The sequence below is a fragment of the Erpetoichthys calabaricus genome, chromosome 10, assembly GCF_900747795.2.
Source record: "Erpetoichthys calabaricus chromosome 10, fErpCal1.3, whole genome shotgun sequence".
NCBI classification, from domain to species: Eukaryota; Metazoa; Chordata; class Cladistia; order Polypteriformes; family Polypteridae; genus Erpetoichthys; species Erpetoichthys calabaricus.
The window spans coordinates 137,214,284-137,240,519 of NC_041403.2; the positions used below are offsets into that span (position 1 = coordinate 137,214,284).

The 26,236-nt window shown below is 38.7% G+C and overlaps 1 protein-coding gene across 3 annotated transcripts in view; it reads right to left on the reverse strand.

Moving 5' to 3' along the window:
- Positions 1 to 26,236, reverse strand: part of slc2a10 (solute carrier family 2 member 10) — a 69,874-nt gene that overhangs the window by 36,225 nt on the left and 7,413 nt on the right. For 2 of the 3 annotated variants that reach the window (XM_028811925.2, XM_028811924.2), the window contains exons 2-3: positions 22,775 to 22,861; positions 12,609 to 13,925 (exon numbers count right to left, since the gene is read on the reverse strand). In XM_028811925.2, coding sequence (XP_028667758.1) covers positions 12,609 to 13,925; positions 22,775 to 22,778 — 1,321 coding nt within the window. In that variant the 5' untranslated portion in view covers positions 22,779 to 22,861. Of the gene's footprint in view, positions 1 to 12,608; positions 13,926 to 22,774; positions 22,862 to 23,059; positions 23,179 to 26,236 lie in introns of those variants that run through there. The other variant, XM_051933108.1, reaches the window with a different exon arrangement.

The window sequence follows — 26,236 nt, forward strand, 5'->3', positions numbered from 1 at the left end:
ACGGGAGCGTTTCAATAAACTGATTGAAAATAGTTTTGCATTTACCTTTTTAGTAAAAGGTGAGCTTTTAAGCCTGAGAAATCACCCCGTAAATGCACACGTTTAATTGCACATGTGTTAATATGTATGCTTACACAGTATTAAAAGACAGTCAAAAATTAACGTCATTTACCTTCGTTCCCGCGTTTGACTCGTGCTGTAAATCTCTTTCTTGTTTTTAGTTCACGTGATTACGTAGGAGGCGTGATGACGCAACACGTGACTCCGCCTCCTCCATTACAGTATATGGACAAAAAAATATGTTCCAGTTATGACCATTACGCGTAGAATTTCGAAATGAAACCTGCCTAACTTTTGTAAGTAAGCTGTAAGGAATGAGCCTGCCAAATTTCAGCCTTCCACCTACACGGGAAGTTCGAGAATTAGTGATGAGTGAGTCAATCAGTCAGTCAGTCAATCAGTCAGTCAGTCAGTCAGTGAGTCAGTGAGGGCTTTGCCTTTTATTAATATGTATAGATAAACATGTGTGTTTGGGACTTCCTGTGTCTGTCTGTGTTGGTGTCCGGGCCTGGTTTTCCCACAACCCGTTATATAACTCCATGCTGCTCATTCTGCCATGGCAGACATTTCCAAGACTTGATTTTCTTTTTTAATAGCAGTGTCAAAATGTTTTGTGGACCTGAGTAGATCAACATTACGGAAGCGTTCACCTTTCTTTATTTTTAGTTATTGTGTGATGGACGCAGGTTGTTAATTATGTGTTGGAACATTTTGTGTCTTAATATTGTTTGGTTGCTAAATAAAAAAAAAATTATTAAGTGGCCTGAGTCTTAAGATGTGCATCAATTAAAATTAAGGCAAATAATTAATTAGCAAAATCTGGTCACTAATTAAGAAAAGGCTTAAAATGTAAATCTGCATCCACAGTAGCTCTCCAGGGGCCTCATGCATAACACTGTGCGTAGAATTCACACAAAAAAATCCAGATGCATAAATCTGTGTGTTTGCCAACTTCCACGTTCTTCCGGTACATAAATCCCGGTCAGCGTGACAAGTAACGCACGTGCCCGCGCCTGCCGTCACTCCCCAACTCCTACCAGAATTATGCCTCTTTGAATATGCAAATCAATATAAATAGCCCTTAAGCTCAGCGTTCTGTGAAAAGGCAATGGCAAAAGCACAGCGGAAAATAGAAGAATTTCAGCGAATACCAAGTGGAGGCAAGGAAAAACTTACTATTTGTTGGTTTAAACAGTGATATAAACAACAAAAGGAAGTTGATCGAGTGACATTGAGTGTCGGAGAAACTCGAAAGCTCAAGTTCACAAGGTCGCACAGTGCTCGAAATAAAAAAGTTGTCAGGTATCAAAGTCGCCATGAAAAGGCGAGTCTTAGCCCACCGTCTGAGTGTCATATGAAAGCTTATTAGGGTACAGAGAAAAGAAAAAAAAAATAAGGACACAGAGGGGAAAAAAGCTCAAAATGTCAACTTTAATCTTGAAATTTCAACTTTAATCCTGTAGTTTATTTTGTCATTAAAATAAAACATCATAAACTTCATCTTTAAATTATTCCATTTACTAGCTTCTCAAATACCATCATAACTAAAGTAGCACATTAAATGCTTTGTTCTGTATGTGTTCTTCTATGTGCTCTGTGTGTGTGAATCACTACATGCTTCTTAAACTGACTTTTTCTTCCTCCGACAGGACACAGAATTCATTACATTCGTGATATTACAGCTCTCTGAATGATTAAAATACTGAGATGTATACTCATGATGATAGGAGTTAAAGCACATTATTAAACATGGGAACACGCTGGCGCAGTGATAGTGACGAGCTGGCACCCATTCAGAGATTGTTCCTACCTTCCGCAAGATGCTTGCTGCGCGGTGCATAACCTTTGATGAAATAATTTATTGCAGCAGTACTGTCTCTTTCAAATGTACTAACCTCCGATTCCTGTCCTTCCTTTTCTTTCTCCAAGTAATCAATCGCCACACAATCAGCTCTGTAATAGATGTTTAGCCATCTGTAAGCTTAGAACGCCGATTCTTCAAAACTTTTAAGGAACATTAAAATATCTTCATAGTACATGTTTAATTATTCTATCCATCTATCCTTCCAGTGTCGCGCCAGCCCCAGCAAGAATACAGCACTAGGCAGGAACAATCCCTGAAAGGGGTGCCTGTTCCTTGCTAATGCTTCGACATCGTGTTCTAACATGTTTAATTATTAACAATATAGATTATTTAAATGATGTTAACATTTTATCAGTATAATCCATCCATCCATTTTCCAACCCACTGAATCCGAACACAGGGTCACGGGGGTCTGCTGGAGCCAATCCCAGCCAACACGGGGCACAAGGCAGGAACCAATCCCGGGCAGGGTGCCAACCCACCGCAGATCTGTATAATGTAATAAACATATTTAGCTGCATTTCATCTTAAAAATGTCGTCACCATATGTAAATACGCGCTTTATAAAGTGGGTCAGGTTGTGCAATATTATAAGTATTGCAAGTTTACAGTGAGTTAATTATACTTATAAGTACAAACAGTTCTACAAGGAGGACTTGATGGATTGATTAAGTGTGTTTATAGTTCTTGGGATGAAACTGTTTCTGAACTGCGATGTCCCTACAGGAAAGGCTCTGAAGCGTTTGTCGCATGAGAGCAGTTCAAATAGCGCATGGCTGAGGCAGCGTGTGCTAGATGCTGTATACCGATAATTCTCTTTCTGATCAGCTGCTGTAGAGCTGTGATTCCACACTCAGATGCAGTGGGATAAATACTGTGAGTGGTGCATTGAGAATAACAACGCTAAAGCAGCTATGGTATTTGGAATAGTTTGGCCATTCCGTGAACCATTATATTGCTACAGGTTAATTACAATCAGATGCCTTAAACTAATAAACAATATGCTGTTAATTTCAGTGTACATGATAAAGCCGCATCAGGAATGTGGATCTAAAAAAGAAAGGGAAACCACCCTGGAAAAAAAGCACTGCTTTGACGCTTGATTTGCAAAACCAAGCAGAGAACTTGCGTACGCCAGGGTTTGAGCTAGCGTGAAAATGTGCATGGCTTTTCTCCAAGTTTAGGTTTTATAGATCATGATTTGAGTGTGGAAACAGGAGTACACAACATTTTTGTGCGTATGCACTGTTTATACATGAGGCCCCAGGACTGGAGTTGGAGACCCATGGTCGAGACAAAACACTACGGAGCAGTGGGGGACTCCTATTAAAGTATTAGATGCCACAAAGTTGCTAGAGAACAGAGTAGTTGAACACCTCTGGAGAGTACAACTTGTATGGGCTGCATGTAGTGTACTTACACCTATGGTCCAAAAGGAAGATTAAAAAAAGCATGCAACACGGATTGTAGAAGCATGCAGATATGACAATAAAAAATGCACCAAGTTCCCTTTTTCTCATGTCATCTATGGAGTTACCTTCAGAAAATGTTATAAAAGAAGACCCCTTGCATTGCAGCAGTGTCAGTCTGTTCATTAAAAAAACTGGCTGCTTCTAAACTTCAGATCAATTACTTCACAGTAATTATTGTTGTGAGCTTGACATCTTTAAAATTGAATTCCTTTGACTATGAATGCTTTTTGTGAATTCTATACATGCAAGTCTTAGTTGGACTGTTTCTCGCTTTATTTTCCTGTTATTCTGGTTTCTAGAATTGCACACTTTCAAATCATCTACAGTTACCACAACACTACTTGTTTGTTCATGATTGCCACCATTTTGTTGGCTTTGTTGCAAGAATGCTGCTAATACTGTAGTTGACGGGTGGCACGGTTTTATATGTCTCGGCGTATGACATAACCTAGGCAATGCTTTAAATATCAGTGCAACAAATCATTTGTGATTTGCATAAATAAAACAAAAAAACCTTTGTTTTAGTGTCACTCTTGGCAATTCCTTCTCAGCTCTGATTTCTGGTTAGAGTTTTGATTTTGGGTGAAAGATATGTTTTGTTTTCTTGGTTACTAACTTTTTTCCGAATATGACTTATAGTCAATTCCTGGTCCCGTGTGTTTATTTTTTATGCTCCTCAGTTCACCAGGAGTACAGTTATAAAGGCAAGTGATTTACACAACATGCAAGATATTCCTAATTTAATAAATAGCTGTACTTGCACACCAGCAGCTTTCAGAAAACATGAAGCAAAAGTTTGCCGACTAACATAAGCTGTCGTTTTAATTTCTTTGGTAAGTCTGTGCTTTTTCAGTGTGTCATAATTCTAAGCCTTTTATAGACATCTTTCTCTATAAAAGCAGATTAAACGTTCTTTCCCTTTAATTGAGTTTCACAAACTATACTATCTACATCAATTACAGAGTCATACTCAAAATACAGTACTAGCAAAGAGTTCTCATTTACAAACAATACTTTGCTAAGTGTTCGTATTAAAAACATGTTCTTTCTAATTAGCTAACAAGTTTTAGGCTACATGCTCACATAGTGCCTAACAGTTAATGAAAAAGTAGGGACAGTCAACAGTGATATTCTTGCTCAGGGTTGCTATGTGTAAAAATTTCAGTTATGTTATCCTGTAAACGCTAATTACTACTATGCAATATAATTAAACACTCGTGTTATGATCACACATTTCATTAATTTTTTTGCATCTTCTGCCTGAGATAAAATAAAATTTGACTTAAAGAAGTTTTCAGACACATAGAATTCAGTGGTACGACTTATTTTGCAATCAGAAGTTACCCTGAAAAGTTTATTATTATCTACTGTTGTTTTCCCCACCATTTTGGGTATAATTGCATGGTTGTTGCCATGGCCATCTCACATGATGAACAGGGAGTAAGCAGCAGGTGATGTCAATGGCACGTTTGTATAAAGGTCACAGCACGCATTCTCAACTTATCCAATGTTGACTTAAAATAGGTTTTGCTTGTTTTTTCTGTGATTCCTAGCTCTGTACTTTTTATTTTTGATTTTTGGTTATCAATTTGGCTTTGTAAACTTTCTTTCTGATTTTGGCATTGAACCCTGCCTGTTACTGACCACATCTTTTTCTCCTGGCCATCGCTCATAATTTTTTTTACTGACTAGCTTCTTAGTCACTACAATATATAATAATTTGAAATTTGTATCTATTAGATACATTATTATAAATATATATTATAATTATTATTATAATTTTTTTTTTTTGATGATGATGACTCAGGCGCTGCCGAGAGTGGCAGCCTTTTTAGCAGCTCCGTGTACGACTTTATTTTTCTACATTTTTATTTTTATTATTTTTTATTAATCACTTCTATCACTTTCTTTTATGTGGATTTGTTCCCTGGACTCTCTTACTTTTACAACGTGGACATGGATTTTTACATGCCAAGACTCGTCTATTCAAGTAGTCAACTTGTGAATTTCCCCTTGGGATTAATAAAGTATCTATCTATCTATCTATCTATCTATCTATCTATCTATCTATCTATCTATCTATCTATCTATCTATCTATCTATCTATCTATCTATCTATCTATCTATCTAGAACACACTTGAAAATGCATTAATTAATGTGGCACACTGACTAAATTATTCAAGCACAACTAATTTATTCATTCATTTATTAATTCATTAAGCTGCAAAGATATACAGTACTGTGTGTTGCTTATGACCAAAGATCAAGTTTATTAATAGTGCATTATATATATCTAGATAATTCAAAACCATTTACAATTGATTTAAAATTGCTACAAATCATAACTCAATATTGGCATCATCACAATCTGGACCAGAATTTGCTACTGGCCCTAAATGCATTTCATTTTTTACAAGGTTTTCCATATGCCTGTTTATTCATGATCGAATTGGCTTGTCCTTCTAGAGCCTAACATGACAGCATCAGTCACAAGGCAGAAATCAATAATTCTGTCCAATGACCCGCACAGTTTAAAGATAGCATCATTTCCTACTATGCTCTTTTCAAAACTAGTTACAATTTGCCTAGAATTTGTGAATGAAAATGTCATGATATCTTAATTGTTACAAACTTTTCAGTTTGATAGTGGGCCTAATTTATCCTAAAGTGCCATCTCCTGGGCTGCATTTGATCCAATGGTGTATATTGAAATCAGAAATCAGTGCTTTCTTCTTCAAATCTAGGTAGTTTGTTGACACTTGTGATGGTTGAGCTTTGCTTTACTATGTTTCACACACCAAAGATACTTCAAAGGAAAATCTGCCAACCTTTGCACAAAGATGTTCATGATGGTTGGGCAACAGACAAATTAACTGAGGTTCTTTAATGGCACAATTTCAAAGATTGCTCCTATGGATTTCCAGACAACCCAAGTTTTAGTAATTGATTACCAGGAGGGGTGCCATTGTGCTGCTTCTCCTTTGTAAAATTTCAAGATATCATTGGGATGTGAAACTAGAGCAAGGATAAATTGTGTGCTTTTACATGGAAGAGAACATCAGCAATTGGTAGGTTACTATTCAACACATTTTCATTTCTACATGTTGTCATGGATGGCCAGGATGCCTCTTCTCTGGGAGGCCCGGGGGAGAAAGCCTGCTCAGGACAGTACCTCCCCGGAATGCTAGATGGCAGCCCCCCTGGGTTGCATTTTGGCCTAGGACTCCTACAGGACTTCATGGGAGTTGGAGTTTGGTGCTGCCCTGTTGGGATCCAGGGTGTCACCAGGGGGTGCTGCAGCTGCTGCTGAGCCCTGGAAAGCAGCTCTTCCAATACACCTGGAGCATTTCCGGGTGGGCTATAAAAGGTGCCCATAGCCACCACTCCAGGAGCCAGAGTCGGGAGGAGGGAGACAAAGCTTGCCGAGGAGGAGTGGAGGAGAAAAAGAAGTAGAAAAAGGAAAAGATTTGTGTTTATTTATTGTGCTTGTGTTTGGGGCTGTGTTGCTGTGCTTGTGGGAGACGGGGAAGATGTTTCCCACAAGGGAAAAGAAAAAATAAAAACCCTGTGTGCTTTGAATTGTGTCCTGTGCCTGTCTGGGTCAGGGCTGGCCTTTACAGTGTTTTAGTTTTATTTCAGTTAGTTTGAGTATACAGTACAGTTTTGAGTTCAGTTTAGTTTTTGTTTTTCACATAGCCTTTAGTTATTTTGGTTAACAAAATGCTTTTTTAGTCATTTTAGTTACACTTTTCTTTAATGATTATAGCCTTGTTTCAGAGTTACCACACCTCACCTTCCCACTTCTTTGCATTTATGAAAATTTCTGGCTGGCATTTTTGAAGAAACTGCATTTGTTTTACTGGTCTAACAAAAAGCAGTTAAAGATAAGAATTTTTTTTGTTTTGAAAATAAAAAGCAAACATATCTTGGATATATTACATACTGTATAACAACATACAATTTGATGACAAAATAATATTTTCAGTTGATACATGTTTTTTTTTTTTCCTTTTTTTCTTGTCGCTATTGAAAGGAATAGGAGGGCAGTATTACATTACATCTTAGCTAAGTCAAGTGGTATTATTTTCTGCAAACTATGAATCCTTACATCAAAAGGCACTCAATGTGAACACAGCATTAAAGGATAAATTCAGCACTTTTCAAGTCGAAGTCATTTCTTCACAAACATAGTGTATATGCATTTGCCACATAAAATTGTGTTCTACAGTTAAGCATTTTCTATGAATTACAAAACATTCTCGACCACCCTGGCATTTTACCATGGAGGCTATGAGGCAAAGACCATCATTGGAAAATAAAAGCTTGAAAACTTACCAAATATGTCAACTTTTCAGGCCAGGAAAGTTAATTGATCATTGATCCGAGTCTTGAGTTTACACAAACATTGTAAAACAGCTTATACATGTCAATTTCAATCAAAAAAACACCAATATTATTATGAGATTCAGCCATTTTAAAAGCAGACTGGCTTGTTCATGCTCTATCAGTGCATGCCTTCCTCCACAATAACCTTTCAACTGGGGGGGTGGTTTCATCTCTAAAGTCCAAATCACAATTTGGCATGCTGATTTACTTCTGTATTTATTGTCATGGAAGCAAATAGAAAACACAGCCTTACTACAAGAAAAATAGTTCCACATACTTGTGATAAAATGATTATTTCCAGATCCCTTTTGTTATCACAAGCATGCATTGGAAACACGGAAGGCATGTTTTCTTATACTGAAACTTTTCCCGCTTTAAAGTGAATGTTTTTTAGGATTTTATTTCGTACCAGTAACGGCGGACTGCATAATAATGTGCAGTGAATACACTTGACTTGAGCATTCCTAGTTTTCACTCTTTCTCTGTACGTTTAGCATTCATTTGCTCAGAGGTTGATGCGCTTGCTGCTTCCTGAGCAGCTCTTCTTTTTTCCACCCTAGCGGCCTGCTTCTTCTCTTCTTTTGCAAGAGTCTTTTTGCATTAAAACTGATTAAGTCAGTGTTTGTTTTGCAATTTCTTAGTACGTTTTCTTTCATTTTTCACTTAAGCTGGTGCTTAAGTCTTCAATCTGCCTTAAGAATGATTTAAGATATGAAGAGGTAGGGGAATTCACGGCGAAGGTGTTAGGGATGAGAATGACGTCTGTACACATGCGGCACACAACTGCCCTGCTGGCCACTGCCAAGAGTTGATTCTACAATAAAATAAAATAAAAATAAAAAGAGGAATAACGTTGGATGTCAATCATCACCCCGAAAGCGGATAGTAGATGTCACATAGTATATGTGTACCAAATTTCAGGCCAACAGGTCAAACGGTTTCTGAGCTACAGGTGATTTAAAATCCTGGACAGACAAACGAACAGCCATGTTAACATATTATATATAAAGATAATGCTCCATGCCTTAAAGTTTCCATTATAAAACATAAAGACAGTTTGTAAATTACAGAAATATGCTTAACATTACAACACAATTTCATTTGGCAAATTCATATACTGTATACTATGTTTGTGAAGAAATAACATCAATTTGAAAAATACCACACATTTTTTAAAGTCCACTTTAGGCATCGAGCTTGTAGTCAAGATAAGATCACAAACAAGGGCTCATCTGGAAAGATGTCAAAAAGCAAAGGCGTGAAGGAGATGAGACAAGTGTGAAAGATGAAAAAGGAACATTGGAGGAGTGTGATTAAGTGGCCCATCCATACCACTATGTGAACAGGTAAACCCTGTGGGCCACTTGATCTTTTCCCTTTTTAGCTCCGCATTATATTTTCTGTTCTCTCTGTTGTGTTAAGAATTTCCTTATAAATGTCCACTGCCCTTCCATGTCTTCATTTGGGTTCAGTGCTCACACATAGATGCCTCTGTAGATAACAGATCAACTTATAAGGTAATGTGCTTTTTAATGATGATGATATGAAAAGTTACGCATGATGAAAATGCTCTGCAGGGATGACTACTATTATTTCAGCATATTTAGCTGCTATGATAAACTGTTGGTATAAATGATGTTACATTTAGATCAGCCTCCAGTTTGTAGGATGGCTTCTTAACAGTTTTTCTTCTTGTAGCTTTTATGAAACATCAACTCCATTTTGTTTGTTGAGGTTGCAACTGCTAAATTATTACATGAATACAGCTTTTCCTGACAGTTTAAATTAAACTTTGCAATCTGAATTACTGACCATCCAACATGATAATAAATCCATGAAGGAAATAATAAATAAATACATGAAGTCATCTGGAGATGTAAGTGATGTGAAGTTATTCATCTGACTGGCAATATGTCAAAAGGACCAGGACAAAATTCCGCATCCCTTAACCAACACCAACAATGGCAACTGAGCGTTTTGTTTCATTACTATTATCTTCTTCATTCACTAAAATTAAAGATACTTTTTTGACAAGCATTTCAGTATTTTGTCACATGGAAAGAAAAAAAAACAACATGAAGGCTTGCAATTTGATGCCTGTTAATCTTTTTTGGCAGGCCTTTTAATTTTTAAATCCTCAAAGAAAGGTCATTGGATTCATTAACCTGACTTTCAAGTTATTATTTAAAATCTTACAATTTATTCTTCATACATGTTAGCGGATTAAATATTTAAATAGATGATTCCTTGTAAGGCAAGGATACAGTACTGGTAAATTTTAATTATTGAACAACACCATATATATAACAACTGTTCAATGATCAAAATTTACCAGTACCGTATCCTTTCCCTACAAGGAACCTATGAGGAGATGACCTTACATTTCTGTTTATATACTGTAAGTAGCCTTTTCATACTATTTTTTCATCTTCTTACATATTTGGTATAAATAAACTGTTTAGGACACTGTTACGGAGGAAGTGCCCTGTAAAATTTTTGGCATTCGACTGGGAGAAGAAAATCCAAAATGGTCAAACAGAATCTAAGTTAGGAGGCAAGGAAGCACAGAGCACAGAGCACAGAGTCAGCCACATAAGCTAAGAACCTATTACCAAAATGCAAAGCATAGACTGTCAGAAAATTAAAATCCTAACAATAAAGTCTCCTTGGAAGCAACTTTTGGCTTCCTCTATCGCTAACGTAAGTGGCAAAGAAAAAAAAATCTGTCCAAAACAAGAATACCAGACATGTGTATGCTGCTATATTCATGGTAGTGGAATGATGACATCCCATGCCATGCTGTAGGCAGTCATAATGTAGCAGTGGGATGCCATTGTTACAAACAAAATGTTCATAGTCTTCAAATGTAATACGAAATTGCAACATGCACAAATACCCTATGATGATGTCATTGAAAATAAAGATTAAAAAAAAAAAACGTGATGGGCTAGAATAATATATCACAGTAAGATCATTAAAGACACACAGTCAATTAAACATTAAATTATGTAACCATAACTCTTTGCTGTTCAGTTGGTCACTGTATACATTTAGATTACGGTAGATAATGTTGTCAGTTGTAGTGATTTACTTCTTCAAAGCTCCTAACGTACTACAGTGCATCCGGAAAGTATTCACAGCGCATCACTTTTTCCACATTTTGTTATGTTACAGCCTTATACCAAAATCGATTAAATTAATTTTTTTTCCTCAGAATTCTACACACAACACCCCATAATGGCAATGTGAAAAATGTTTACTTGAGATTTTTGCAAATTTATTAAAAATAAAAAAATTGAGTAAGCACATGTACATAAGTATTCACAGCCTTTGCCATGAAGCTCAAAATTGAGCTCAGGTGCATCCTGTTTCACCTGATCATCCTTGAGATGTTTCTGCAGCTTAATTGGAGTCCACCTGTGGTAAATTCAGTTGGTTGGACATGATTTGGAAAGGCACACACCTGTCTATATAAGGTCCCATAGTTGACAGTTCATGTCAGAGCACAAACCAACCATGAAGTCAAAGGAATTGTCTGTAGACCTCCAAGACAGGATTATGTCGAGGCACAAATCTGGGGAAGGTTACAGAAAAATTTCTGCTGCTTTGAAGGTCCCAATGAGCACAGTGGACTCCATCATCCGTAAGTGGAAGAAGTTTGAAACCACCAGGACTCTTCCTAGAGCTGGCCGGCCATTTAAACTGAGCGATCGAGGGAGAAGGGCCTTAGTCAGGGAGGTGACCAAAAACCTGATGGTCACTCTGTCAGAGCTCTACAGGTCCTCTGTGGAGAGAGGAGAACCTTCCAGAAGGACAACCATCTCTGCAGCAATCCACCAATCAGGCCTGTATGGTAGAGTGGCCAGACAGAAGCCACTCCTTAGTAAAAGGCACATGGCAGCCCGCCTGGAGTTTGCCAAAAGGCACCTGAAGGACTCTCAGACAATGAGAAAGAAAATTTTCTGGTCTGATGAGACAAAGACTGAACTCTTTGGTGTGAATGCCAGACGTCACGTTTGGAGGAAACCAGGCACCGCTCATCACCAGGTCAATACCATCCCTACAGTGAAGCATGGCGGTGGCAGCATCATGCTGTGGGGATGTTTTTCAGCGGCAGGAACTGGGAGACTAGTCAGGATAAAGGGAAAGATGACTGCAGCAATGTACAGAGACATCCAGAGCGCTCTTGACCTCAGACTGGGGTGACGGTTCATCTTTCAGCAGGACAACGACCCTAAGCACACAGCCAAGATATCAAAGGAGTGGCTTCAGGACAACTCTGTGAATGTCCTTGAGTGGCCCAGCCAGAGATCAGACTTGAATCCGATTGAACATCTCTGGAGAGATCTTAAAATGGCTGTGCACCGACGCTTCCCATCCAACCTGATGGAGCTTGAGAGGTGCTGCAAAGAGGAATGGGCGAAACTGGCCAAGGATAGGTGTGCCAAGCTTGTGGCATCATATTCAAAAAGACTTGAGGCTGTAATTGCTGCCAAAGGTGCATCGACAAAGTATTGAGCAAAGGCTGTGAATACTTATGTGCATGTGATTTCTCAGTTTTTTACTTTTAATAAATTTGCAAAAACCTCAAGTAAACTTTTTTCACGTTGTCATTATGGGGTGTTGTGTGTAGAATTCTGAGGAAAAAAATGAATTTAATCCTTTTTGATATAAGGCTGTAACATAACAAGATGTGGAAAAAGTGATGCGCTGTGAATACTTTCCGGATGCACTGTACATACATACAAACAGAACATACTCACATACATTCAAAGAACATGAGGGCCAAACAAACTGGATAACCCAGCAGTTAAAATGTACTTACTTGGTCCAAAGCTGATTGAGAAGGCACTTACAAATGCCATCAAGCTGATCAGCACAAGCCAGTTGAAGATATTGTGTTCAATGGTTTGTGAAAACATCTGAGGCTTTAATGTCAGTGGCTTTACTGGCATTATTTGAGAGGCAGATTGTGACTCAGAAGTTGTCAGTGACAAATCAAAAACAGATGCATTAGACACTGCAGAAATACTGATATTCTGATGCATTTCAAGATGTAGACTGCTACTTAAAGCCAATGTTTGGTTTGTGCTTGGAAATAAGTGAGATGTTTCATTCACAGACATGTTTCCAAACTGGGTGCACTTGGTTCTGTTCTGTTGAAGTGAAGCACTGTGGCTCAAAATTCCAATGAAAATTAGAGATAGTGACATCACAGTGCAGCCCAACAGGAGTAGTACCCTTCTTCCAACTCGGTCAGCACAACTCATAGCAACCAGGGTGGCAAAGACTTTAACTACACCGAGTCCCACAGAAGCCAGAACTGCTGAGGCATCACTGTGAAAACCAACAGAGTGGAAAATGGTTGAAGCATAGAACAGAACATTTGGCTGACCAGTGAACTGCTGAAAAAGCACCAACCCTAAACCAATCAGCATCCTGGTTCTCATGTTATCTTTCTTCTGAAAGAGATAGAGGAAACTGTAGTGCTGGACAGCATTTCCATTCTCCTGCTCATCCATTCTGTTTAACTCCACCAGCCCAGACTGGATTGGTCTCTCTAGATCAACTTTTTTAGAACCTGTTGGTGAAGATGGCAGCAATAAGATGCAAATTAATTGAATCACAGATGGGATGATGGCGAGTCCAAACATATACCTCCAACCTCTTGTGAAGTCAGAAAAACAGTAGTTCATAGAATAAGCAACCAAGATGCCAACAGTAATCCCAGCTTCATAAAGAGACACAAGCATCCCTCGGCGATGGGGAGCAACCATCTCTGAAATGAAAATGCAGCAGGATATGGAGGAAATGGATATGGCGAAGCCCACAGTAATCCGACCGAACACCAAGGGAATGAGAGATCCAGAAAGGGAAAGCATCAGACTTCCCCCAAGTATAAGCAGGTTGCTAAACAATACTGCCTTTCTCCTGCCATAACTATCAATGAGGATTCCACCCACTAGAGATGCCAAGAGGGCACCAAGCAGGAGAGCGCTCACAACAAATTCCTGTTGGAAACAGGCAAGCTTGAACTCCACCTGCAGCTGAAGGAGTGCTCCAGAGATTATTCCCAATTCATACCCAAAAACAAGTCCTCCTAGTGTTGATACCACAGGGGGCAAAATGGAATGGGCAACATCTAAAAGGAAAAATCAGACAGAAAAAGGATATTCAGTGAAGGATACAACCAGCAATAAAATTCCGTCAATCTGTTTAAAACTGAATATGTACAGCACCATACCCGTGAAGAAAAGCTGCAGAAGTTAATCAGACATGTGAAGTCATGCAGTGTGAAATTTACCATCTATACACTTGGAAGAGACATGCCTATTAAACCTGTAAGAAGAATAATCTCATTTGCACCCTGAGAATACTAATATCAAAAAGATAATATAAATATATAAATATACTAACATTCTGAAACTTTCTTAGTTTAGTTCAGGGTTACAGTGAGCTGGCACAATTATCCCTGAACTACTCCAGTCTAGAGCTTAACAGGGCCAATTTAGAGTCACCAGTTAACATAATCTTTACTTCATTAGGGATGTTGGAAAAACACCAATGGACAGAACATGCTAACTCCACACAGACATCAAGTGGATGTGGAATTCAAACCCAGAACACTGAATTCATGAAGTAGCAATGCCACTCAAACCCAGTTCCCTTCCAGGAAACCCATAGGTAAATCTGAAATTGACCCCCATCCATTATTCATGCCCCACAGTCCATTCATGCATATACACAGCGCTACAAAGTACATCATTATGTCAGTGAACATATTTAAGACTTGCTGTTTCACTCGGCTTCTCCTGGGAAATTTCGTAAGACAGTCAGTTACAGTGTCATTGTTTATTTGGGTGTATACGTATCCAAAGTACTATATAACTAAAATTCTCTGTATACAATATTTGTAGTATTTTTGTCCAAGGACTAATATTATTGGCATGGTAGCATTGTAGCGGTTAAGGCTTTAGACTTCATACCCTAAGATTATGGGTTCAAATCCCACTGCTGGCTCTGTGTCATCATGAGCAAGTCACGTCACCTGCTTGTGATCGAATTGGAAAAACAAGAGAAATGTAACAAATTGTATCTCAAATGTTGTACGTCACCTTGGATAAAGACATCAGTAAAATAATCTGTAATAATAATAATAATAATAATATTAGGCTACTGGATCTGCTTACTCTTGAACATGCTATAGACAATTATCCACGAGGAAAACATACATGCATTAGATCAGTTCCTACTTTTTTCTTTTCGTAGTGACTCGGTTTAAGTTGATGGTCATAACAAAACAGGTTTATGGGAAAGTGTATTCTTTTCAGTTGAAATGGGAGATCAGTAGGTATAATGAGAAATTTGAACCTATATTATTATAAATTTTAGATGTTTACTATTTTCAATTGTTTACACTGTTCACTTAAGTGCAGTTTGTCTTTTTATGCTTTTCTTCAGTTGTTTTTAGTCCCCCTGTGAATGAAAATGGAAAGCAGTGTTTAAAGTGGATATAAATAAATACCATTACCCTATGTGTTACACGGATGTATTAATGTAATGAGTGTGGAGCATGGAACATTTCTCCTTTACAAATTCAAGCCCCAATATCTAATACTGGGCACAATTTTAAATCTGATTTACAGTTTCTGAGTTGGCCTTGAATTTCAGCTTCACTGTTTCATGTGCAGTATGAGAAGGGCTGCAATTCCCAACTGCATATAAAGACTGGGCTTTTATAAAATCGCAAGAATTTCTGTCACGTCAGAAATTTCAGCCAGCTGTCTTGTAGTGTAAGCAGTCTCACAAGTCGATTTTCTGATGTTGCTATCAAATTTCATTCTGCATCGAGCTGTATATTGAGTGTTGCAATTGTCATGCTCATTTTCACATTTTTTACTTCAAAAATGTAATCATCATACAGCAGCACATATACAATTAAATGGCCAATAACAAAAGCATCTTAGGAAACCTCTACTGGAAGAACCCAAAATAAACACTGTGACGATGTGGGTCCAGCTTCATGCTCCCTCTTCCAAATTTGGGAGCCCTCGAACCCAACACCGTCAGTAATGTAACCGGATGAAATGGTCTGATGGAAACAAATCAAACTGAGCAAGGGGATGCTGCAAAAGAGTGAACAAGTGCTTTTATTAAAAAAATCAGTGTCCAAAGTGCAGTGCTTCAAAAACGTTCACAATAAATAAATAATCCATAAAAACTGGGCAAATAAAAGTGGAGGTTAAAATAATTCAAATAAATAAATCCAGGGCGGCACGGTGGCACAGTGGTAGCGCTGCTGCCTCACAGTTAGGAGACCCGGGTTCACTTCCCGGGTCCTCCCTCCAAGGAGTTTGCATGATCTCCCCGTGTCTGCATGGGTTTCCTCCGGGCGCTCTGGTTTCCTCCCACAGTCCAAAGACACGCAGGTTAGGTGGATTGGCGATTCTAAATTGGCCCTAGTGTGTGCTTGGTGTGTGGAGGTGTTTGTGTGTGTCCTGCGGTGGGTTGGCACCCTGCCCGGGATTGGTTCCTGCCTTGTGCCCTGTGTTAGCTGGGATTGGCTCCAGCAGACCCCTGTGACCCTGTGTTCGGATTCAGCCAGTTGAAAAATGGATGGATAAATAAATCCAATTAAAAAGAGGTTAAAAACAACAGACTGGAATCTGTCATCTTTAAAAGCCTGGTGCCCTCTTCTTTCTTCTACTTAGCAGCTCCCTTGTTTCTTCCATCGGGCTTTGCAACAGAGGAGTCGTCCTACTTGCAGCTGAAGCTCCATTTCAGTACCGTAGTCAGTGGCTGAAGGTTGAAATGGATAATCAAGATAATAGCTGGTATATATCTATGATCTAAGAGTGCTGGTAGTCAACAGAAAAAAACAGCAGTTGCTAATCATTGAGATTTGCTTCTTCCTCAAGCTTCACCATACTTTCTCTTTCCATTCTACAATGTGATCATGTCTCTTTTTTTCTGTCCAGGACAGCATCCTGTCTTCAGTCATCTGTCCACCCTGTTGGTTAATGGTGCTACACGCATGGCCCATTAATCGCTTCTGCTGCATCCTTCCTTTGCATAAGGCATGCTTTCAGAGCTGTTGTTAGCATGTAAGTCAGTGTAATATTAAAAAATATTAAATGTATTGACACATAAAAAAATAGGTCAACCAATTTTCTTTTTTCTATAACATCACCAAATTTCAATCAAATCCATCAAGGCATTTTTGAGATTTTGGGATATATAGTTTTTCTAATGTAATGGGGTGATACCACTAAATATTGATATATTGAAATGCCTTTTCTAAGTGGATACCTACTGACCTAGATGTAGAAGTGTGTTTTTGTTGTTGAATGAGTGAGTGACTCAGTCAGGTCAGTCAGTCAATTTCGCATTTTATATACTGTATATATATATAAATATATATCCATCTATTATATAAAAAAAAAAAGTGATCATCTCAGAGAGACACTCTGAAGTCCTGCGAGACTTCTTGCACATCATGTCCTACTTACAAACAATTTATCGGAGACACTTTTGTCTCACTTCCTTGTCTCGTGGGATGTTAAAGGACAGCTGCTGTACAGGCTTTTAAATGATCGTTGCGCAGCGTGACATGCAGATCACGCAGCTTGGTAGCAGCAGCTGCTGTACAGGCTTTTAAATGATCGACGCACAGCATGACATGCAGATCACGCAGCACGGTAGTGGTTTTTAAATGATCGACGTGCAGAGTGATATGCAGATCACAGAGCTTGGTAGTAGCAGCTGCTGCACAGGCTTTTAAATGATCGACACTCAGCGCGACATGCAGATCACGCAGCATGGCAGCTGATCTGTCTTTAGCATGCGTTCAGCACCAACCTTCACAACGCGAGTGGCAGAGAAGTTAGTCTGCTGCACACTGCTATGAGCACTAAACCTGATTGTTAGCCTAGTTACTGTAAATATGTACTAAGACCAGATCAGCACAGGATCATCCTGAATTCTGCAACTGACTCTTTGGCCCTGACCTGGCATTCACTTTTGACTATAATATTTCGCTAAGCACTTCTATCTCCTGGTTATGTTTGTGCTCGCAAATATCCTTTCGACAAGTGTGCCATAACGAACAGAAAATCATCAACTTCTAAATCTGCAACACTAAACTTTTAGGTGTTATTTTATAGAAATAAGGAACAAGATCTTTAGATGAGAATATAAAATGCCACATGGCTTGAGTGCTTGTAGATACTGTACGTGCCCTGCGTACTTTATAAAATGTAAAGTTTATTATGGCATTAGAGAGTGGCGCCATGTTGCATGTTGGTTGAAAATACAAGTTAAGAATTTGATTGTAATAATAATAATATTGTACTCTGTGCAAACGTAACAAGCTACTGCTATAACTACAATTACAGCAACACATATGCATACCAAAATGAGGTCTTACACTTTCTCAAATGTATCATGCACACGTCAGACCAGGTAAGATTGAGGAGATTAGAAGGCTTAACACGTGGCTCAAATCTTTGTGTAGGTTTGAAGGGTTTATGGGACAATGGAACTCCTTTTGGAACAGATGGCACATGTTCTGTGGCAACGGGTGACATATGAACCAAAGGGGCACCAGTGTGTTCGGGAGACTTATGAGTAGGTTATTCGAGGATTGTTTAAACTAGGGAATGGGGGAAAGGGAGTTTAGGAAAGGCCAGATTTAGAACTGTACACGTAGGAACAAACAATAGTTTAAAAATAAAAATGCATAGTAATGTAAATTCTAATCCAACATTTAAATGTAAAAGTAAAATGAGTAACACATTAAAAATAGCTTGCCTTAATGCTAGAAGTATCAAAACCAAAACATGCAAGTTGGAATTATATGTAGAACAGCATCGTTATGCTATTATAGCAATAACAGAAATTTGGCTAAACAACAAAGATAGGGATTAGTATAACTTAGTGTGATATTCAGGGTAGACTAAACAGAAAAGGAGGTGGGGTTGTAATTTATGTCAAGCATAATTTAAAAAATGCAAGTCTTCTTCGGTTGGATGATGAGCCCCATCTTAGTGAGGACATGTGGATTCACCTGGAAAGTATTAGGGAAAGAAGGATATTAGGTAGACTAAAAGACAGTTAGAAAGAAATATAGCAGATAACATAAAAGATGACCCAAAGAGTTTTTTAGCAGAAAAAGAACAGTCAAGGAGGAGGTGAAGTGCATCAGGAATAGAAAAGGGGAATTAAAAAATGCAGACAGTGAAATAGTGAATACTCTAAACTCTCATTTTTCTAAGGTCTTCCTATGTGCGTAAGTAGATAACCTCCCATCAGTAAAAGGGACTACCAACGAGATACTGAGGGATTTAGAAATCGTGGAGGTAGAAGTGCTGCTTAGATTAAATAGGCTGAAATCAAACAAATCTCCAGAACAAGATAATATTTACCCTCGAGTTCTTAAGGAGGTTAGCGAGTACATATATAAAGCCTTGATGGATATTTTTAGGAAGTCACTGTGCACTGGTGAAATTCAGAAGGACTGGAAAAATCGCAAATATTATCCCATTATAAAAACAGGGTGACTGGGCAGATCCATGCAACTATAGGCCAGAAAGCTTAACGTGCATCACAGGGAAATTAAAGGAAGGAATTATTAAGGATAAGATTGAGCAACACATGGCAAGAACAGGAGCTTTACTGAACAGTTAGCAAGGTTTCAGAAGAGGGAGGTCATATTTTACTAACATGTTGGAATTCTATGAGGAAGCAACAAAAGGGTGTGGTCAATGTGGAGCATATGATATTATTTATCTGGACTTTCAGAAAGCATGTGACAAGATGCCACATGAGAGTTTGGACATCAAACTAAAACAAAATTGGGAGTTCGGGGTCATGTTAGTTAATGGGTGCAAAAGTGGTTCAGGCACAGTAACTAGAGTTGTGATGGTGCGTGGAATCTTATCAGACCTGGCTGATGTTAAGAGTGGCATTCCACATGTATTTGGTGCTAGCGCCACTGCTATTTTTAATATATATAAATGATTTGGTTAGGAATATAAGTAAAAAGCTGGTTACGTTTGCAGATGATATAAAGATAGTTGGATTTGCAGATAATCTGGAATCTGTTGAATCATTACAAAGGGACTTGAACAGCAAACAGGCCTGGGCAGATTTGTGACAGATGAAATTTAACACCTCCTTCTTCTTCTTCTTTCAGCTGCTCTCGTTAAGGGTTGCCACAGCGGATCATACTTTTCCATATATTCCTGTCCTCTGCATCATGCTCTGTCACACCCATCACCTGTATGTTCTCTCTCAACACATCCATAAACCTTCTCTTAGGCCTTCCTCTTGCCTAACAGCTCTATCCTTACCATCCTTCTCCCAATATACCCAGCATCTCTCCTCTGTACATGTCCAAACCAACACAATCTCGCCTCTTTGGCTTTGTATCCCAACCATCCAACCTGAGCTGACCCTTTAATGTACTCATTTCTAATCCTGTCTATCCTTGTCACACCCAATTCAAATCTTACCATCTTTAACTCTGCCACCTCCAGCTCTATTACCTGCTTTCTGGTCAGTGCCACTGTCTTCAGCCCATATAACAAAGCTGGTCTCACTACCGTCCTGTAGACCTTCCCTTTCACTCTTGCTGATACCCATCTGTCTCTACCCAATCCACCCATTTGTCCTCTTCCTAGCTGTCCTTACTTCCTCCTTACTAATCCTGATTCACTATCTCCACATCATCCAACCTTCTCAATCTCTCACTCTCTTCATCCATCAGCCTCTCAAAGTACTCTTTCCATCTGCTCAACACACTCTCCTCGCTTGTGAGTATGTTTCCATCTTTATCCTTAATCACCCAAACCTGCTGCACATCTTTCCCAGCTCGGTCCCTCTGTCTAGCCAATTGGTACAGGTCTTTTTCTCCCTCCTTAGTGTCCAGTCTCTCATACAACTCATCATACGCCTTTTCTTTAGCCTTCGCCACCTCTCTCTTCACCTTATGCCTTATCTCCTTTTACTCTTATCTACTTTTTACATCTCTCTGACTATCCCACTTCTTCTTCGCCATCCTCTTCCTCATTGTTATTTTAAAAAGAGTTCATCAAGAACATGGGGACACAGAGGGAAATTTGTTATGGGTAAATTTCACAAAAACATTAAGATGTTTTTCTTTACACAGAGTACCACAGACACTTGGAATAAGTTACCAAGTAGTGTGGTAGACAGTAGGACTTTAGGGACTTTCAAAACTAGACATATTTTTTTAGAAGAACAAGTGGATAGGACTGGCGAGCTTTGCTGGGCTGAATGGCCTGTTCTCGTGTAGATTGCTGTAATGTTTTATAAATTCGGTTTGAAATGGCTTTTTTGTTTATTTTAATTTTTTCTTTACTTAAAGCTAATTTTTCCAAATTGAACTTATATTTTTTGTGTGTGCAACCTTAGTTGGTTAGTGCATGATTGTAGTTTAATCATCCTCCCTGCCACCTCTTCCTCTCCTACCATGGCCCTTTCCCCAAGGCTGGGTACATTGTAATGCTTTTAAGGCCTTTATCCATGGACCGGTAGAATTAGACTCTTAGCCACTGCCACATCAAATGACTTCCAGTTGGGGGGTGTCAAACTTTAAGAGTACAATTAATGATCTTGTCACCGCCTGAGTATGTCAATTTGCACAACAAGAATTCACAGGGAATTTGAAATTATACGACTGCATGATGACTTTCCAGCATATTATCACATTTCCAAAGTATCACGAGCTTGCTCCATTACTGACAACAAATATCGTACTGCCTGAAGAAGCTAGTGCCTATAGAAAGGGTTTACAGGTATGGCGAGTTCAGCTACAATCTGGGCCCTTTTTCTCTATTTTGCATTGCATCATTATGCTTAAAACATGAGACATCAGACAGACAAGACTTTCTTCTGTTTGTGTGATTCAAAACAACCACATTCCTTATTCTTTGTAGCTTCATTAAATTAATTGCACTTCTTGGTAAGTGATCAGATTGTAAGCTCTCATGGGCACAGAGCCTGCGACTTAAAACAAAATCAAACCTGTTCCAGATTAGTTGGACTGAGTTGCTGGGCATGTCACATTACATGAGGAGTGTGCCACAACTGAACCTGACCCACTGATTATGTAAATGAAGTCTATGACTGAAAATCACTGGAAAGTCACATGGATTTATTTGCAATTGCCAGGTCAGTGTCATTATGACATCTTCCCATAGCCCAAACAGAGTTAGGTAACTTTCTGTTGGGACTATTTACAATTAAAACAGAAAGAACTTAATTCTCACATCTTTATTTATGATTAAAACAAATAATTGCATTCTCACATTTCTATTGTCATATGGGAGCAAAAGTTTGTATACTTAAGTTTAAAAACAAGGCTATGAATGTAAAACAGTTGATGAGTTAAAGCAGACTATGAAAAACTAAAGCATACAATCCAAATGAATGCATTATAAGCAATTACACAGATACAAAGGTGCTCTTCATGCCATAAAACACAGTTTGTTTAAAAGTGATTTAAGCCAATGAATGAGTACGTGGGAGGCGGTTTGCATACTTTATAATACTCATATAGGCAGCTCTAACAACCATCCCCAGAAATTATCACTCAGTACTATTTTCAATACAAAAAAGATCCCAAATGACACACCAGACAACATTATCTTATACAGAACCTTTTCTATAATGTGCACATTCCGATGTTTAATACAATTGATTAAAATCTACTTTTTTTCACCTTGAGCACAGATTAAGTTACTTGATAAAAGTCACAAAGTGAGCTGGAGATGATGACTAGACTTGCAACTTTTGTGCTTCAGTCCAGTGCTTTGGCCCCTTTCAGCACAACGTTTGCTGAAACAGCATTCTTGATCATCTTATACTCATTGACTCTGTCTCATAATGACACTTCGTCCACATGATCTAGGTGATACTGCAGTGATAGAAGGTTAGATATCTAGAGTTAAACATCTGTAGCACACTTACCCATCCTGCTGCAAAATGCTAAAAGGACTTAGGTGACTTCTGATATCAGCATTCTAAATGACTCTTCAGAAATAAGAGATGGTCTACCTGAATTTCAGAAGGTGACAAATAAAAATAAAAAGCTTAACATCACACCAAAAAACATTCTATGCAACAGTGAAATGAAACCCTTTTGCATGCTGAATTACCAAAAAAAAATCAAAGAAACTGCTTATTAAAAGGAATGCAAATAAAATTCAATAAAGAGATGCAGATAATACTGGAGAAGATTGTATATTCTGTTACCATGGTTACTTGCAGGCTGAAGCACACATGACAGAGGACCCACTTCACAGTAAAGGGACAAGAGACTGCCAATAGCTACTATGGGTCCTTGTACTGATTGAGTGTAACATTCAACATTTTATTTTTCTTCTGCTACAATAAGAAAAATAAAATACATTTCAACATTTTATACTTGAGTTCTGTTAAAAAATAGTTAAAAAATAGTCAGCTTTCCATTCCATGGTCACAAATTTAATTTGTTGCAGTATCAGGTCTAACAGTATTTGCTAAGAAGGAAAAGCTCCCTGTGCTACATCAATCCTAAATATAGAAACACATCATCTAAGCTCATGTCACACGATTCACATACAATGTCTGAAAAATGAAAAAAGTCACAAACAAAATGGTGCTAGTGTGAAATTTAAACTAGCACATTAACAGATTTGAAGGTACACCGTCTCAAAAAAGAATACGTGCCTGGGGACAACTTGTTCAAAAGTTTTGTAGTGAATGACAGTGAAATCCACCGCTGCAAAAGCTATGCCCACAGGGATCCTTCCTAGAACACCCACCCTTAAATCCTCCAGTCTGTGATGTTTAAAACACAGGGAGAGAGCAGAAGGAACTGAACAAAAGATTTCACACAAAAAGAAAATAAAAAGCTAACATTGGTGTTATCATTTCAGAACCTTAGTAGCACAAGGTAACAGAAGATTAATAATTAATTTGTGTAATGTGAAGAGCACGGTGACAGAAGAGACAGAAACACACGTAGACTACTGCAGCTACTTGGCTCCATGTTTTTCAGAAGTGCTTCTGTGTGCTGCGATATCTTCATGATTCTGACTATTGCATCCCTATATGGCTTAACAATAGTAAAGAGAGTTTAGATAAGCATCGTGGTCTATGTACTGTATATAATACATGTTAAAACGCTTTGGCTATATTCTGGATAATTATGCTTGCATTTCCAATCAGGTAGTTTTTGTTAATTTTCTTTAGTTATTCGTTTAGACGTGCAGTCAGAAGGTGGAAGCTATGCAAGTTTGTTCATGCTTCTACTGGTGTCATTAGGCACATCTACTGAATCGGATGTTTTGAAAACTGTAATCTGCATCTTCCTGTAGCTCTTCATTTTCAACTCTGTTAATATCAGCCACCTCCTTCAGACGTGGCATGATGCACCATTTACTTTGAGTGTATTTGTTGCATTTCAACCTCACATTGACTCTGATGCTGTCACCGTAACTGAACAACAGATGGCAAACACAGCACCTAAGTCAATGTATTATTCACTTTTAACATTAGACTACTGATATCTTCGAATGACAGTGTATAATCTTATGTTACAGAAATTTTTCCCCTGCAACAGGTTATTTTTTTTATTATTATTTTTCTAACACATTCAGTATGTTCTCTTCTCACATAACAAACATTTATATGCTTAATAGGGGTCTTTTTAAGGAGACATTTTGGCTGTAGGCAGTTAATCATAATCAGAAGCTTGCTCTCTGTCACACAACAAGGACACCATTGCTCTTTGCAGTTCAAAAATCATTGCCCCTACTTTCAGCTCCACCGTCATGATGCATTGGATTGGTTTAGCAATGTGAAATTGAACAATCCATCTAATTGTCCCTACACAGTTTTTAAGCCAAATTCACTTATGGTTGTCTCCATATGTATATATTGTACATATGACTCAGTGAGACTAGAAGGTACAAGCCTTCACATTTGCATGAGATGTATACTTTAATTGTCTCCTTTAAGATGCATGTCTGCAGGCACAAAGCCTTGTAAATAGACACTAATAACCAACGAAAAGGCAATGACATTTAATGACCTCACACAAAACAGTAGGCCATAATTCTGTGAATTTCCCAAGGCTACTTGATTTAACTTTTCCAAACTGTATTTTTTAAGTAACATTGAAAAGCAGTTTTAAATAAACTCATCCAGGCCTAATTCAAAAGCTAAAGCGAGCTTGTTTCTCAAGCGTATGGGACAATTTCAAGACACAGCAAAACATAACTTAACTAGATCACACAGGGTAAATAAAGAAGGAATGGGTGGGTATTATTCTCTGTTGCTCTCACCTATAAGGCAAAAAAGATTAAACACACAGAAATTAATTTCAGACAGAACACCGACTGTTAGGTCTGTTGAGCTGAATCATTTCTTACAACAGGGGTGAATATGAAGAAAGCCTACAAAACACATTCTCAGTGCTGCAGCTGTAAGCACATTTAAAGGAGGAAAACTAATAATTAGAGGGCATCATAACGGGTGGACACATGGGCAGTGCTGGGTCAGTCCTGCTGAATCGTGGATATGAAGTGTAAATTTCATGCTCGGTTGTTGTCCGTGTGGAATTTGCATATTCTCCTGTGTCTTGAGTGGGCTTTCTTTCCACATCCCCAAAGGTCTGGTGAATTGGAGATTTCAATTATTAATTCAGCATTAACAACCTAGCAGCAACCGATAGATAGATAGATAGATAGATAGATAGATAGATAGATAGATAGATAGATAGATAGATAGATAGATAGATAGATAGATAGATAGATAGATAGATAGATAGTGTGACGGACGGCTGGGTTCCATGCCTGGCCGGGACGCCCCTACTGTGTATGTTCCGGGGGAGCAGCCATGGACTGTTCAATATCTCCCCCGGGACGCTTGGTGGCAGCCTCCCTGGCGGCCAATGATTCCCCAACCCGGCGCGTGGCTCCATGGGAGATGGAGTCCTCCACAGCCTGGTTGGGGGCTCAGATAGCCACCAGGGGGAGTCAGCATGGAGTCAGCAGCCCGGCTGGTCAGATCTTCAGCCCCACCCGGAAGGGCAATTAGGGTCAGGTGATCAAGCACCTGGAACGCTTCCGGGTGGGGTATAAAAAGGGCCAGCCACCACCACTCGGGAGAGCCAGAGTCGGGAGGAGGAGGACTAATCCTGAGGAGGAGTGGTGGTAAAGAAAGAAGAGAGAATTGTATTGTGATATTGTGAGTGTTCTGGGACTGTGTTGGGCCTGTGGGACACGGGGAAGGCGTGCCCCACGGCTGAAGAAAAATAAAGGAGTGTGCTTTATTTAAGTACGTGCCTCTGTCGGAGTCTGTGCCGGGTCGGGCGCTATATAGTGCCGTTCACGATAGATAGATAGATAGATAGGATACTTTATTAATCCCCAAGGGGAAATTCAC